At 33.6% G+C, this 14,544-nt stretch overlaps 2 protein-coding genes across 2 annotated transcripts; both read right to left on the reverse strand.

The window, feature by feature from the left end:
• Positions 1 to 1,407: 1,407 nt before the first annotated feature.
• On the reverse strand, positions 1,408 to 6,287 carry LOC101255006 (uncharacterized). The gene is made up of 2 exons (XM_004241790.5): positions 5,330 to 6,287; positions 1,408 to 1,680 (listed from the first exon to the last, which is right to left on the reverse strand). The coding sequence occupies exons 1-2, from the start codon at positions 5,507 to 5,509 to the stop codon at positions 1,507 to 1,509; spliced, it is 354 nt and encodes a 117-aa protein (XP_004241838.1). The 5' UTR covers positions 5,510 to 6,287; the 3' UTR covers positions 1,408 to 1,506.
• A 1,581-nt stretch (positions 6,288 to 7,868) lies between these two features.
• Positions 7,869 to 13,785, reverse strand: LOC101254703 (probable alkaline/neutral invertase D). The gene is made up of 5 exons (XM_004241789.5): positions 13,463 to 13,785; positions 11,559 to 11,960; positions 10,845 to 11,276; positions 8,660 to 9,218; positions 7,869 to 8,436 (listed from the first exon to the last, which is right to left on the reverse strand). The coding sequence occupies exons 2-5, from the start codon at positions 11,925 to 11,927 to the stop codon at positions 8,141 to 8,143; spliced, it is 1,656 nt and encodes a 551-aa protein (XP_004241837.1). The 5' UTR covers positions 11,928 to 11,960; positions 13,463 to 13,785; the 3' UTR covers positions 7,869 to 8,140.
• Positions 13,786 to 14,544: the final 759 nt, after the last annotated feature.

Below are 14,544 nucleotides of genomic sequence, written 5' to 3' on the forward strand. Positions count from 1 at the left end.
GTCTTTTAGTTTAAACTTTTCGCGTTATATGCCTGATACCACAAGATTAAAGGTCCAGAGGTCAAGTCAAAGATTAGAAATTTGAGGTTTCAAATTTTTTAGAAGAGAAATATTGTAAGCATGCTTCCTTTTTTTTAAAAAAATAAATGGTTTTGAACCCACAACACTAATATGAAAAACATTTTCATACATCGTTTTTTACTATTAAGCTATCAATCTATTTTGTTTAGGGATTTACAAACTAATATACATGTATATTTATTTAATTTTTTAATACAAATATAGGACCTACGAAATAGCTAGTAGGTTCGTCCAGATTCATAAATCCCCACCTAGAACGTTCTCTGATTAAAGATATTTGGTAAATTTTATGTATCTGAGTACTAGAGTAATTTTATTGTTACATTTCAGAATTTAAAACAACTGATCAATACAGCAGCTGGCCATGATTCACTCCAACTCATCCCAATGCTTCTTAGATATGGTTATTATTATCTGATATTTATGTAATTAATTAGCTTGTATAAATATACTTTCTATTTCTTGCTAACTTTTGAAGTAGAATTTTGGCAGTGATTGAAGATAAAGCAACAATGTAGACATCACTATCCTTCTCATGGTAAAGTCACTTTCTTTCGTAGCCCATAAGTCAAAAATATATAGTATATAATTACACTAAGTTTGCATTCATCGACACGCAATAATATCAGGTATCACGGTGCTTAAAATCTTGAATCTGCCTCTCGCATTTACACGAAAAGGTGGGCCTACTAAGAAAAGAGGCAGCATGTGAGAACTAATAAATTGTATTTTTCAATGGGTGGACCTGTAATTACCTTTCTGTAAAGAGAATTTCCAATTCTAACTAAACCAAAGATAGTCTTTCCTATAAAATGGAGTTGTCTCCTTATTAAGCTTTCTTTTTTTCTATTTTCAAACTTTACTACAAAAAGAGGAGAAGAAAAGTAGCCTTCTTTTCTCTTTTCACCTGGAAAGGACCTCTCAGCTACTATAGTTAATAGCTTAATATGTAAGGACTTTGTTACAGTGTTGCCTCAAACAGTAAACAGCTAGAAATGGACAAGTTTGTTTCCTAAATATTAGAAAACAATACCTTTATGTGCAAATGACATGTTGGAGAACCACCTTGCTCTATGAGGGATCGACTCCGAACTCATAACCTAAACAATATTTGGATGTAGGATGTGAACAGTAGAATTGTCTGGACAACATCCAAAGGAAGAGAAGGCTCCGATAAACTCGGGTTGTTCAGGGTTCTAAGGTAAAAATGGTTTTCAAAGCTCAAGCCTAAAAGAGGCACAACAGAAAAATTGCAGCAAGATTTTTCAGTATAACTTCAAAGAGGCACAGATCTAATTTTCTTTTTCTTTCCTAAGTAAGAGAGGCTGCATAAATTCAATATTGATTAAAAATTTATATGAGCATCCAGCAAAACTAGCTGTGTATAAACAAACATACTGATATTTGCTCCTACTTTTAGTGCCTTCACTTCTTTGCTTTTGCGAATCTCAGACAACGATACTTCTCCCCACTAACTGTTATTTCAAGAGCTCCATCTTGATTGTCTTGATTTGATGCAGTCCCCATTAGTACACTTTTCTCTTTCTCAAGGTTTTCCCTCTCCATCTTTAACCTGGCTTCTTGTCGAGCAATTTCTGCCTGGGATCAAAACTGTGACATGTTACCAATGTACTCAAGGGAACATCAGCTATCATAGAGGCACATACACTAGATACTGAACTCAAAATTTGCAACTATTATAAAGCTAAAAAGCTGTAAAATGATCATATATTTCCTTCTTAGACTAATATAGCTTGTATTGAACTTTAAACTCAAATAAAATTGACCCTGTTCCACCTTTCTCACGGCTACATGTAAGTTTAATGTGTTGAAACCATGAAACATTTAAGAGAGCAAAGTTAATAAAAGAAATGTTTGTGTGTGCCAAAAAACTTAGGTCTGAAAATGTTAAAATTCACTAGACATTTCACCATTCTCAATTTTCATATCAGGTGTTGACAAGGAATTTAATTTCAAGGACTTCTATCAAGATAAGGAACGTGTAAATTCTCAGAATAAAGCTGTCAAAGACTCATATTTAATCAAGAGGAAGAATAAGAGCCAATTGGAAGTGTCAAGAATATTAGAAGGTATGGAGCAGGTACTCGTCCATTGTTCCTTTTTAGAGAAACATGGAACTTCTTTAATCCATAATTGAGATGCATAGGTAATATTGAACAAATTGGAACAGCTGAACACAGAAGTATCGAACAAAATGCAAAATGATTAATCCAGTTAATGTGAATTTTTTTCATAAAATGTGAATACAGCTATCTTAATTGTGAAAAAATCAGCATTTACACAACTCTCAGCTCTCACTAATCCAAAATTGATCTGTACTATTCCTAGATTTGTAAGTCAAGACATGGAAAAATTACAGCACATAACATTTCAATATTCACATCCGACCAGACTGGGATTACAAATGGTTTTCTAAGCTCAAGAAACGGTTGCTGGCAAAGGGGTGCACATTACAAAACTGATGAAGCAAGAGGCCTTGACTGGCATGTTAGTTTTGAATATGTGTGCGTGCGTGTGCGCGCGCGCACGAGCAGAGGAACGACTAGTGAACAATTATGCAACAGGATAAGAATTTTTTTGATATGTAACATGCAATTAGAATTTATATTAACCATCTTCAAGTCAAGAAGATATTCCACTGGAAGGTATGGTTTTCAAGAGGAAGCGTGTAATCTTTTAAAATGGGAACACCTGAATAGCCAATTCAATTTGCACTCAATGGTTGTAAGGCAGCAACAAGCCTATTGAATTCTTACAAGATAATTTAGGTTCTAATATATCTGGGTCCAACGGTTGAGTCTTCTTTCAAGCATGTTGAAGGAAGCTCCATGATCACATATTACGGTTCATGCATTATATCAAGTTTCCATATGACATATGCTCGGAAGGCCTTTAATATGGTTAAAACTTAAAAGTAAGACTTTTCATGTAAATGTGAAGGGACACATGTGATCCTTTAACTGCCTCGATATATATGGGTGGAAAACTTTGAATCCAGAAAACGGCCAACCCTATTTGATCTCTTGAATAATAACATATACAGGGATGAATTGGGCAAGCTAGAATTTAGGACAGGATCAAGAAAGTTTTTGTCTGATTGCTCTGTTAAATAATCTTGTAAATTATGATATTGACTCAAAGGCACTATACACTATTGCATAAACATACAAGTGAGAAGAGGACATGTTCTAGAGTCACATCACACTAGAAGTCCTAGTGTTTGAGTTTTTAATAGATCCAAAGTGCACTATCTGAAAGTGCAGGATATGCATTTATTCTGAGGATATACGAATACGACTATGGGAGTCGACCTGAAACATTTCAATCTTCTTAAGTTTCTTATGGAAGTAACTTAATGAAACTTCTGCAGATTTACTTAATTTCCACACAACAATATCACTGAGGAATAATTTCTGATTCAACTACAGTGGCTCACTGTGTTGTCTATCACAATTGACATACTACTCAGCTGGCCTTAATAGAGAAACATTTGAATGCAAAAGGGAGAACACAAACTCTAAAACCTCATAATCCACAGAGTAATTATTGCAAAATTCCTACTGGCTGGTATTTAACCAATAAGATCAACCTTAGACTACACAGGTTCTGTTAATTTGTTTGAGGAACCTCTTGTTGAGACCCTAGTACATAAATTAGGTTACAGAACCTTAGTCAACTAGATGTCTATGATACCAAATAGACCAAAGGTAAAATTAAGCAAGGGCTGTAGTCCACTTTTTATGATATTTGATATTCCAATGACATCATTAAGTTTGTACATCATCACGTCCAATCTATACCATTACACTTATACAATGCCTGTAACAAGATGCATCTATTGTTTCAAGTGAAAGAAACTGGCTGGCTAGCCCTGAGATAATAGCTCAGTTAACCTTTCAAACCACATAAAATTCCAAGGTAATGTGAGAGTGGCAGTACATAGACATTAAGAGGTCAACAAGTATCTTTTAAACACAATGAAAAAAACCTGTCATTTCATTTCACTACCACTAATAAATTAAAGGAAAACAATAATGCTACATGTCCTCCACTATGTCCCTCCAATATTAGTTATCAAAAGAAAGAAAAAAATCTTAAACTTTCTCAAGCGCGACATGAAAGGAATTGTAAGATAATCAATATCTCCATTCAATCAATAAATCAACAAGGCCTAAGTCCTCAACTAACTGGACTAGATTAAGAACCCTATGTGATCATTCAACTCTACTTGGTGCTGGCTAGTAACCTGTGTTTTTCGGCAAATTCAGATTTCTCAAAAACAAGAGGTTCACTCGTCTCATAATTATACATATATTGACATACACGTCTCTAGACAAACTACAAAGACTTTTGACAAACATTGGACCCAATTTAAGTACTACAACAACTAAGCATTAGTACGAACTAGTTGGAACCAAGGTTAGTCCTTTGTTTCATTATCTTATACTCTTACTAAGTCTGCATTAATTCAGAAAGATTATAGGTCTTCTAAAATAACATCTTAATTTTACGTCTACTGCGTTGCCCTATTAATACATATTGATCTAAGTAGGGAAGGGAAAACCCTACTCATCCTAACTATGTCCCTTCAGCATTTAGTTATAAGAAACAAGATGAAAAAAGTTCTTTCCTTTTCGGGCATACTTTAAAATTTATGATAAGCTCATAAATCTATTCCACTTTTCATAAAAGAAGATGTATTCACAAAAACACAGCACTTGTTACCAACAGAAAAAAAAACACTAGGTGATTTCTTTCAATTTATCTTAGCCTTGATGGACACAGTTATTTGGTATGTTGCTTCTGGAAGGTGGGGAGGTATTCCAAGAAATTATTCGAGGTACATGCAAGCTGGTCAGACACTACGGTTATCAACAAAAAGAAACACCCCACTTCCCATCAGTAGTATAGAGTAAATGTTCGAGTAATTCAGTCAATCCATTTTACATAGTGAATGTATTGAATCCAAATAAAGCAAAAAATTGATTAATCCTGTGATTTGAAAAACGGAAAGCCAGAAATCACACCCAAATGAAAACTAAAACTATCCAAAGAAAGAAGGGATTTCTTTTCTAACCAATCTATTCCATTTCTCTCCCAAAAAATGAGGTAAAAACTCACAAAACACCCCATTTACGAGCTTCACCATATTCAAAAAAAGATCAGTCAACCCCAATTTAAGAATCAGCAAATAAGTTCAAAAAATGGTTTTTTTTCAGGTGGGTACCTCACGACGAGAAAGTTCAGCTTTCCAAGCAGCTTCACGCTCAGCAACCTCACGTTCACGCTCCTCAATGTAACTCTGCATCTCCCTTTCTTTCATTATCCTATCTTGTATATCAGCATCTAATGCCTCTTTCAATTCTTGTACGAATTTATCAACAACTGCTTTAATTCTCAGCGACATCAAATAACAAGGGACTCTTCTTCTCAAAAAAAATCTTATTGTTTCTTCTTTTCTCTATTTCTGAGAGACCCTTTTCGGAGAATACTGCTAATTTCTGGTTACTGCTGCCATTAAAGGCGAATTCAAAGAGAGTAGACAAGTTGCTTTGGCTTTTTTCGGACTAATTGAAGAAGAAACGAATATGTGAATGTTGAAGAGATCAATTTTAGGCCTTTAGTTTTCTCACTTTTTGTTTTTATTGTACCTGCTGACACTATAATGGTAAATTCATTTATTTGAAAGCCCAATAAGCCCTTTTCTCCTCCTTACTCAAAAAGAGTGCTAATTTATCCGAATTGAAGTTTGATTAAATTAAATTTGTATTATCTTTTATTTGAAAGAAAAAAACTCTATGTTAAAAAAAAAAAATTATACTTTAAATTCGATATCGAAAACTCTAATTAAGAGAGGAGTAATTCTATTCTTTCCGTCAGTTGGTTTGGATGGTGGTTATCCACAAGGATGACCCAGATCAATTCCCCTCAATGCTTTTTGAGTCGAGCTTGTCATATATGACATGCCTAGTGCGGTTTACATTCCCTGTTACAGACTATTACACGGCGAGAGACTTACACAGTACAACATAAAGTGCTCACCTAAAGGGCGGAGGCTAAGGAAGAGGTTGTAGCGGGTTATCACGATGTTTCAGAAAAGAAAATTTTATCCCTTCCCATCAACATAGGTTGTGATGTAACAGTGGGAGTGTCTTACCTTTAACGAGAGATTTCGAATTCGAGCCCTGAGTATGAAGAAAATCTTGTTAGGAACGTCATTCTGAATGGACCCTCAGTACATAATTTAAATTTAATCGAAGCTTCTGTATAAATTTCGTAAACCCAGGAAAAAAAATTCTAGATAGTAAAGAATGAATTATATCGCTGTTACTTTTGTGTTTCATTTTATTTAAATTAGAGATAAACTAATACTACATAATTTTGTCTTTTTAAAAGAGGTCAAAAGAAACACGTGGAATATTTGCACTTTAACGACCGAGCGATGGAAGCCCCAAAACATATTTTTCTCCTTTTTTCTTATTTTCTTCTCACCGGTCATCATCGAAGGAAATTGTATTATTTATCCCTTTTGATTGAATATAAAAAAAATAAAAGATAATTTGATTAACAAGATGAAATATTAGAAACTAGAAATAATAATAATAATAGTAAAACTAAATTAGCAGAAAAATATCATATCAAAATAAATTTAAAAACTTGTCAAATTTAAATTCTGGAAAGTGGAGAAAAAAAAGATGAAAATTAAAAGGCGTTAAATATGTTCGTTAACAAATCATTATAACCCTATTCCATCATTTAACTGTGGCAAGTTGATATGACATAACGTAAATATCGAATGTGAATAAATACCTTCTCCATATATGAGGCAAATGTTCCATTTTTTTTTTTTTTTTTTTTTTGGATGTTGTAGTTTTCTAATTTATTGAAATAAATAAATAAATTGTTTCTCTTAATTTTCAGAGAAATATTCTCGGATGGTATGTGAGGTCGTTTAGGCAACTTCTATTTTCTTGTATGTATAATGACAAGCTAAGATTATGTGGGATCTAATTTAACAATGGTCACAAAATATTATATTGAATTTTGGGGTCATTATTTTAGAGCTCTTATTTTTGGACCCATTTGTCTCAAACATGTTACATTTTGACATCGATGTGGTGTTAAAAGTAAGGTATTAAATAAGCGAGTTGAATCAAATTTAAATAGAAAAATTATTTGAGCTAAAAGTTCGTTAAATTAGAATAAGATCAATCAATGGATCAAAGCCTGAGGCCCTAAGCCACCCAACTCTTTTCATTTCCAATGGAGTAATTATTTACCTAATAATATTTTTATGACTTTTGTATAACATATACTTATCAAAAAAAAAAAGTATATTCAAAGAATATTTTGATAAGGTTGTTCTATCTCTAAGAGGTAAGGGTAAGACGTATGTACAATTTATCTATCAAATTTTATTTATGAAATTACATTAATACGCTATTATATTTTGACAAAAATTCTTATGGGTTCAATTTACCTATCAACTAAACTTTTAAAATAGAACAAAATGGACGAATTAAAATGAACAAATCAAAATGAACGAGTTAAAATGAACGGATCAAAATGGACTAGTCAGAAGTTTTTTTACAGGGCAGCAAAATGAGGAACTCTTTATTTTTTTTACAGAAGTGTTTCATTCGAGTATAGCTTTGTTTTTACCTACAACAAGGGATAAAATTGTATCAATAAGTTTGGTTCAATTTAGGCAACAATTAATATATATATATATATATATATAGTTAGGAAACATCATATTCACTGTCTTTGTCAAAACAATTAGATGATCATTATCTAAAATTGGTCCAACACAGTGGAAACTATCAAAACATAAGTCTCTTATTTTAAGAAAAACAAGACATTGATCTGGCTGGATGATATGCTAATTTACACAAAGGGAGCTTTTGAGCAAACCTACAAGGACAGAAATAGCCAAAGAATTGTGTTTCTTGTAATGTTAACAAAAAAAAACACATCTCTTACCTTTTGTGTTTCTCTATCCGTTTCTACTGTTTGTCTGTTGCTTCGACTCAACACCTCAGAACGTCCATGAAGATGATCTCTTGATTACAGGCTTCATTTGCTTGTCCTCCTCCAAAGAGATCATTCCCAAGTGTGAAGGATCCTCCAGCAACATCTTTGCTACAAGATATCCAGCAATTGACCATGTCTGGTGCTTCCTTGCTTGTTTACCAATGTATCTGCCGAGCTTTCCATCATAATATTCAGGCCAGCTGTCCTTGAGTAAGCGGCTCTCAGCAAGATCAATTGCTCGTCTTGCAATTTGTGGCCGTCCAGTCTTAATGCAGGCAGCCGTTAGCAACCACAAAAGCACTGTGTTTAAGAGGTGAATCATGTGTGTAGTAGCATTAGCAAGCGTAAGATCAATTGACTTCAAAATTAGACTATGCATTCCATTTCTTTCACTAATAGAACTAAAACTAACAAAAAAATTCCAAAGCAAAGAATCCTTATAACATAGTATAGGGTTGAATAAATAACTTCCAACAATGATCAAAGTCAAATAAAATGCAGTGCAGAAGGATGATGGTCGAACCTGGCCAAGATCCTCCATTATGGTAACTCCATCTAATATTCTTGGGATCACAACCAGTTACTATCCGCCATTCGTGATTTTCAATTGCTGGATAGCATATCTTCAAAGGCATATCTGCTACTAGCTCCTCCCAGCGGGATTCTATGAGATCCATAATAGCAGAAGCTTGTTCTGGAGTGGCAAGGGAAGACAAGATTGCAATACAGTTACCCAAAGCAAACCACCTGAAGTCCATCCTTGCAGGACTAACGTTTCCAATAAAGTAACCTCCACGTGTAGGCACAAAATCAAATACCCACTCTGGGATTGAATCAGGAATAACATTAAACTTATTTACTGCTGTGTGAGAATACTCTTCAGTTTTATAGCGATATATGTCATTTAACTGTTGAAAGTCGAGCCAAAAATAACTTCGCATATGATAACTCAAGGCATGCAGGCGCTTCACTATTCTCTCAATGAATTCTTTCCCTTCTGTATCGTGCTTCAACATGGCCAATGCAGATCTCAGTGCCATGAAGAAGAGAGCTTGGATCTCAATAGGATATCCATAAACACCCTGAAAATCAACCACAATAAAAATTAGTATCCAATTAATGTCTTTTCAAGAAAAAAACATCAATCATGGATCCTAAATTTTGGAGGCAAGAAAAAGTTGTGTTACTGTTCTTTTAAGCATAAAAATCTAGTCCTCTAAGAATGATTAAGGAAACTCACAAGGGCGAGAATTTCAGTCTCTTAGATTAGATCCATTTACTATTAGAGTTTTCCGATCATTGTCAGATATCAGACAAAACAATAGAGTACCATAAATAAAAGGTTCACCTCTAGACATTCATTGACTTGAAAAATTAAAATTTTTAAAGAAATTTGTATGTCACGGATAACTAAGCTGGAAGAGAAGCTTCAGAAATGATGAAACGTAGCAATTCAACGCATGAGGTATAACCAGAAACGGTTCAATTAGGCCATGTTATGGTTTCTCATTCTTAAAAAAAAAAAAACACTAAAATTTCACTAGATAAGCTGCGTTATGTTTAATTTTCTGATAAGGCAAAAGTTTTATTAAAAGGGTTCCAACAAGGTACTAAAAGGTTACGTAAACAACATAAAGCTTCAGAAAGAAAAACAGACTACTAGACTGTTCTATCTAACAATTCCAAGAAATCCATTAATTGGCTCAAATCATATGGTCGCACATTATGCCCATACAAAGAAGTAGGAAAATGTAAAAAGTCAAAAAGTTGAAGAAAAGGGAGAGGAAGACAAGGAGTTTGTTTCCCCTTCAACAAAGAAGAATATGAGCTGTGTGACAGCCTTTTAGGACTGAAACAGAATAAATCATCTCATTCCTCCCTTTCTGATTCTCTATTTTCTTTCAGCTTTATCATTAATTCCGTTCTGATTGACTATTCCAAAGTCAATAAAAAGCAGTAACTGCTAAAGACGAATGGGTTGTAATTTTCACAAAAGTTACTTGTCTGAGAAACTAGTAGATTAGTTAAAAGCTCTAAATTCAAACATCAAGAGTGTATGTCCAACGCTTGAACATAAGTTATGGACCAAAATATCAATATCCTGAACAATTGAACAACAATTGTCGGGGAATATTAATAGCTCAGGTGGTTGGTTATATGAACTCTAACAGAACATCATTTGAAGAGGCTAATGATGCAAACAATCTTTTAGGGAGCCAATGATTCAAAATTTTACTGTGTTATACGTTTTGTTGACAAATCTCCCACAAAATTTAGCCTGATCTGAGGGATGTACAAAGTGCTAGTTTCAACTTAGAATAGAGATCTACACTAAAAACATTCACTGAATTCTACTAGAGTCTAAAATCCATTTACTATGCATTAGAGCTCATGTCACATTGTCGCAGGGACAAAGAAAACAAAGCTAAAGGTCACTAGACAATCTATTGCAAAAGTTCATTTTCCGACTAAAAAGTTTTGTATAACCATGAAACATAAGATGAGAATGCATAGAAGAACATAAGAATACACATCTAAATGAATCCTAATCACAAAAATTGAAAGAAACTAACTCCTTATTTATAAAACCAGCTTCAGCTCTTGTTGCTTATAAATTGCTCCAATCATCTACGCTAAACAGGCTTTATATCACAATGATAAGAAGAGATCCAAATATATTGAGAAGGTATGATGACAAAATGTATTACCATCCTCCTATCAATCATTGAGCATCCATCAGCACATAGCAGAGTTGGAAATGTGTCGAATCCTTCAGACAAACACAAGCTCAATATAAGTCTCATCCCCTTTTGGCACTCTGTTGTTTCAGAGAGACTGAGGTCTCCAGTAGATTTTGTGTAAGCACGGAGAAGAATTATCCACCAAAACCCAGAATCAACAGGAGCAACTCTTCCAATTGCACTCTCACCAAAATCTGCTACTATGGTGTCTGTCTTACGAACAGGATCATGAAGAACCTTGAAACTAGCAGGCATAACCCCTTCTCCCAGCTTGAATCTATCTACTCTTTTTTCCCATCCCTGAAGCTGAAGTGTCTTCAACAAGAAGTTCTTGACTATATCTGGCTCTCCATTCATCAGGAAGGCCAAAGCACTAGGCACAAAATCTCGAACAAAAACCTACACACCAAACGAAATCTTCACTAGATAAATAATCTGATAAAACAGATATTATTATACTCCTTATCACATCACTGTACCTCACTCCAAACTAAACCCAGTTTCGGCATCAATATGACAATATCCCAACATTAATATGTATGGCATCAATAATCAACGCACATTTTTGTTCAAAAAATTCATACCTGATCATAGTATATGATACCAATATTATGCAAATTACTAAATCAAAATCATAAAGAGGACCAAGATTCTGTAATACTTGGATTTCATATTACTGACCTGATCATAGTTGAGGACTTCTTCAGAGGCATGGTCAATTGCCGCTATTGTACCGACTGGTTGACCACGAAAATGAACCATAGTGCGGCGTAGAGCATCCCATGCTTCAGCAACCATCGGATGGGGCTCAAAAGAGTTCCGGGCTGATGAAACTGGGGTGTCCAAGACTGATTGGCCAGGTGAGGCACTTTCATAATGATCTAAACCTCTAGATAGGCCAATGGACAACTCACTGAGTGACCTCTCATCAAAAGATCTCTTCCTCTCTATGTTTAGCCTTGGCTTGTTTAGAAGCTTAGAGAGATCATAATCATCTATTTCAGAAATGGAGCAGTTGGAGCCCACATTTCTCAGTCCAGTTTCTTCCATGGTCACCTTAAACCTTCAATCCTCCTGAGTACTCTGTATCATAAACAATAACACCTTTAAGAACAAAATACAGGTTGCAGCTCCATATAGAAATACAAAATTGTTATTTCTTCTTAGGAAAATAATGCACCCTTCGGTTCAATTTGTTTTGTCTAGTATTGACTAGGCCCTGAGTTTAAGAAAGTAAAGAAGACTTTCGAATCTTGTAATCTTAAATTAAAGATATATATAGATTGTACAAAAATGACTTTTAATCTTGTGGTCTCAAACATGTTGTGTGGGAAGTTAGAACTAAGGAGTTGCGGAAAACGGAAAAAGGGATTTTTTAAAAAAAAAACAGATTAAAAAGGTAAGTAAGACAAACAAATTGAAAGGGATGGATTAGCTACCTGTCAACCCACTAGCACTCTGGGTCGCACTGAAAGAAGGAACTTTACACACACAATACTGGTGTTTGTGAGCATGCATTTGTATCAATCACTTAACTATGCCCAATGGCAAATTAGTTAGATCGGCTATATGAATCCATTCCAGTTCATCCGGACCCACTTTTTCAATACTCAGAAGTAATTTAAGGGCACACAAATAGATACATAGACGCAAACATACATACATGTGTGTGCACATTCGCTCAAGTATGTCAAAAGACATATACGGAACTTCAGAAAATCACATATAACTAGAAATCATAAGCATTAGCCCCTTTATACTACAATCCAAGTTGCAGACCGATATAAAAACACAAACTTGATATCGATCTATATTACTTGATAATTCTCAACCCACAAATATTATCTCGCATAAAAAGGAAAAGGTGCTTTTATGTACATAAAGTTGGAATATTTAGGTGCACATATGTACACACACATAAATAGATGGTCAGGAAGTCCAGAAAATCACTTAGTATCAAAACCCGGGACGAAAATTGTACAGAACACGAATCTCTGTAACATTATGGCTCAACTGAAAGCAAAAAGCGAGTCGGTAAACAATAGCCATCATCCAAGTTCCCAACCATTATACAAAGGGAGAAACAAAGTAAGAATAATAAGGATTTCACTATTCAATCTTATCCAAAAAGACTACAGTATCCAATAAGCAATAATGCAGGTCATTAGTAATTCCATTCCCATAATCAAAATAACCTTATCCAAAAAGAAAAGAAGTACACACATTGAACTGCCACTATGACCATAAATCAAGCTGTTCAGATTTCTTTTCCTATAGAATGATGTTAATTTTAGAAAGAACAAAAACATTGGATTCTACAAAGGAAGCTCATACAAAAGATCAAATCTCCATATCCCAATTCAGAGAACAAGCTGCATATTACAAACTTAAGATCCAAATATAATGAAGAAGATAACATAATGTAAATAAATTAAACACATAGTAAAAGAGCTTTCTGAGAAGCAAATTAGATCTAGAGCTGATTTTGCACAAAATCAACAATACACACGCAGAAAATACAAGCTTTTAGAGGAAGAAGATAAATATGCAGAGAAATATGTATAAGAGAGAGAAAGAGAGACTACCTTAGCTAGAGAGAGAAATGAGAAGAATGGAAGATTTTCCGACGATGATGATGGCCGGAGCGCCGGCGAGATCGCCAGATAAAGAGAGAGAAAGAGTGTGAAGAAATGGAGAAGAGAAAAAAAGGGGCCAAATGTTAAGAGGTGTTATTTATAGACTAGTAGAATTAAAAAGTTTTGGCTATAGTGGGTCCTACATACAGCTGGAATATATATTTGTTTAGGATAAATTGGCAATTGATAAGTAAAAAAGGAAATAAAAAAATAATGATTTTTACCCTTTTGGCCTTTCAAGAAGTGTATAAAAAAATTATGGAATATATTATAAGTATATGGAGAATTGGAAGGTTGGTAAAGGAAATTAGGTGACACCAACCATGAAAACTAATTTAAATCACAACTAACATATCGAGTGTAATTCTACAAATAAAATTTAAAAATAATAGTATATAAATAGTTTTACTTTTCAAATAGAGGAGTTATTTTCGATAGATAAATTTTTTACTCAAACAAAAAATATAAAAATAAATATATAAATACAACAGTAAAGTCAATTAAAATAATAATAAAGAAAAAAGATATTTCTTTTATAGAAAATAAAATAAAATATTAGTATAAAAAGCTACCAAATTTGAAAATAAATAAGGGGAAAAAGAATATTGATAACTTTTTACTCTAGTTAGGAGCATAAATAGTTTTTGTAGCATGATGGATCTAATTATCGAACTTGTTAAGTAATTAATTTTCTATCTTTTTCTTTGTTTACAAAATTTTAATATGGAAATTATGAGTAAACACAATAATTGTTCTCATCATAATTTATTTTCTTATTTTTAATTAATGTGAATGTAGAACATATAAATGTATTTTGACTCGTTAGATTTTAAGAATATGGTTGGAAAAAAATAAAATAAAATATTTTTTTGAAATAAAAGAATAAAAAATTAATTATAAAAAGAAAATTAAAATAGAACAAGGATTTCCGTGAGGATATTACGGGGAATAGCAGGTGAGAGATAGTATCAAAGCACGAGGAAATTGCCGTGGAGCGAAACGACACAGTTTCGACCATTTCTTTAGACTAT

This window comes from Solanum lycopersicum, chromosome 6 (genome assembly GCF_036512215.1).
Source record: "Solanum lycopersicum chromosome 6, SLM_r2.1".
Classification (NCBI taxonomy): domain Eukaryota; kingdom Viridiplantae; phylum Streptophyta; class Magnoliopsida; order Solanales; family Solanaceae; genus Solanum; species Solanum lycopersicum.

Coding starts and splice junctions, on each gene's coding strand:
- LOC101254703 (XM_004241789.5), bottom strand. CDS start 11,927: ATGGAAGAAACTGGACTGAGAAATGTGGGCTCCAACTGCTCCATTTCT. Junction 11,277..11,558: donor AAGTCCTCAACTATGATCAG/GTCAGTAATATG, acceptor TTTGGTGTGTAG/GTTTTTGTTCGAGATTTTGT. Junction 8,437..8,659: donor TAATGGAGGATCTTGGCCAG/GTTCGACCATCA, acceptor TCTTAAACACAG/TGCTTTTGTGGTTGCTAACG.
- LOC101255006 (XM_004241790.5), bottom strand. CDS start 5,509: ATGTCGCTGAGAATTAAAGCAGTTGTTGATAAATTCGTACAAGAATTG. Junction 1,681..5,329: donor CTGAACTTTCTCGTCGTGAG/GTACCCACCTGA, acceptor TTTTGATCCCAG/GCAGAAATTGCTCGACAAGA.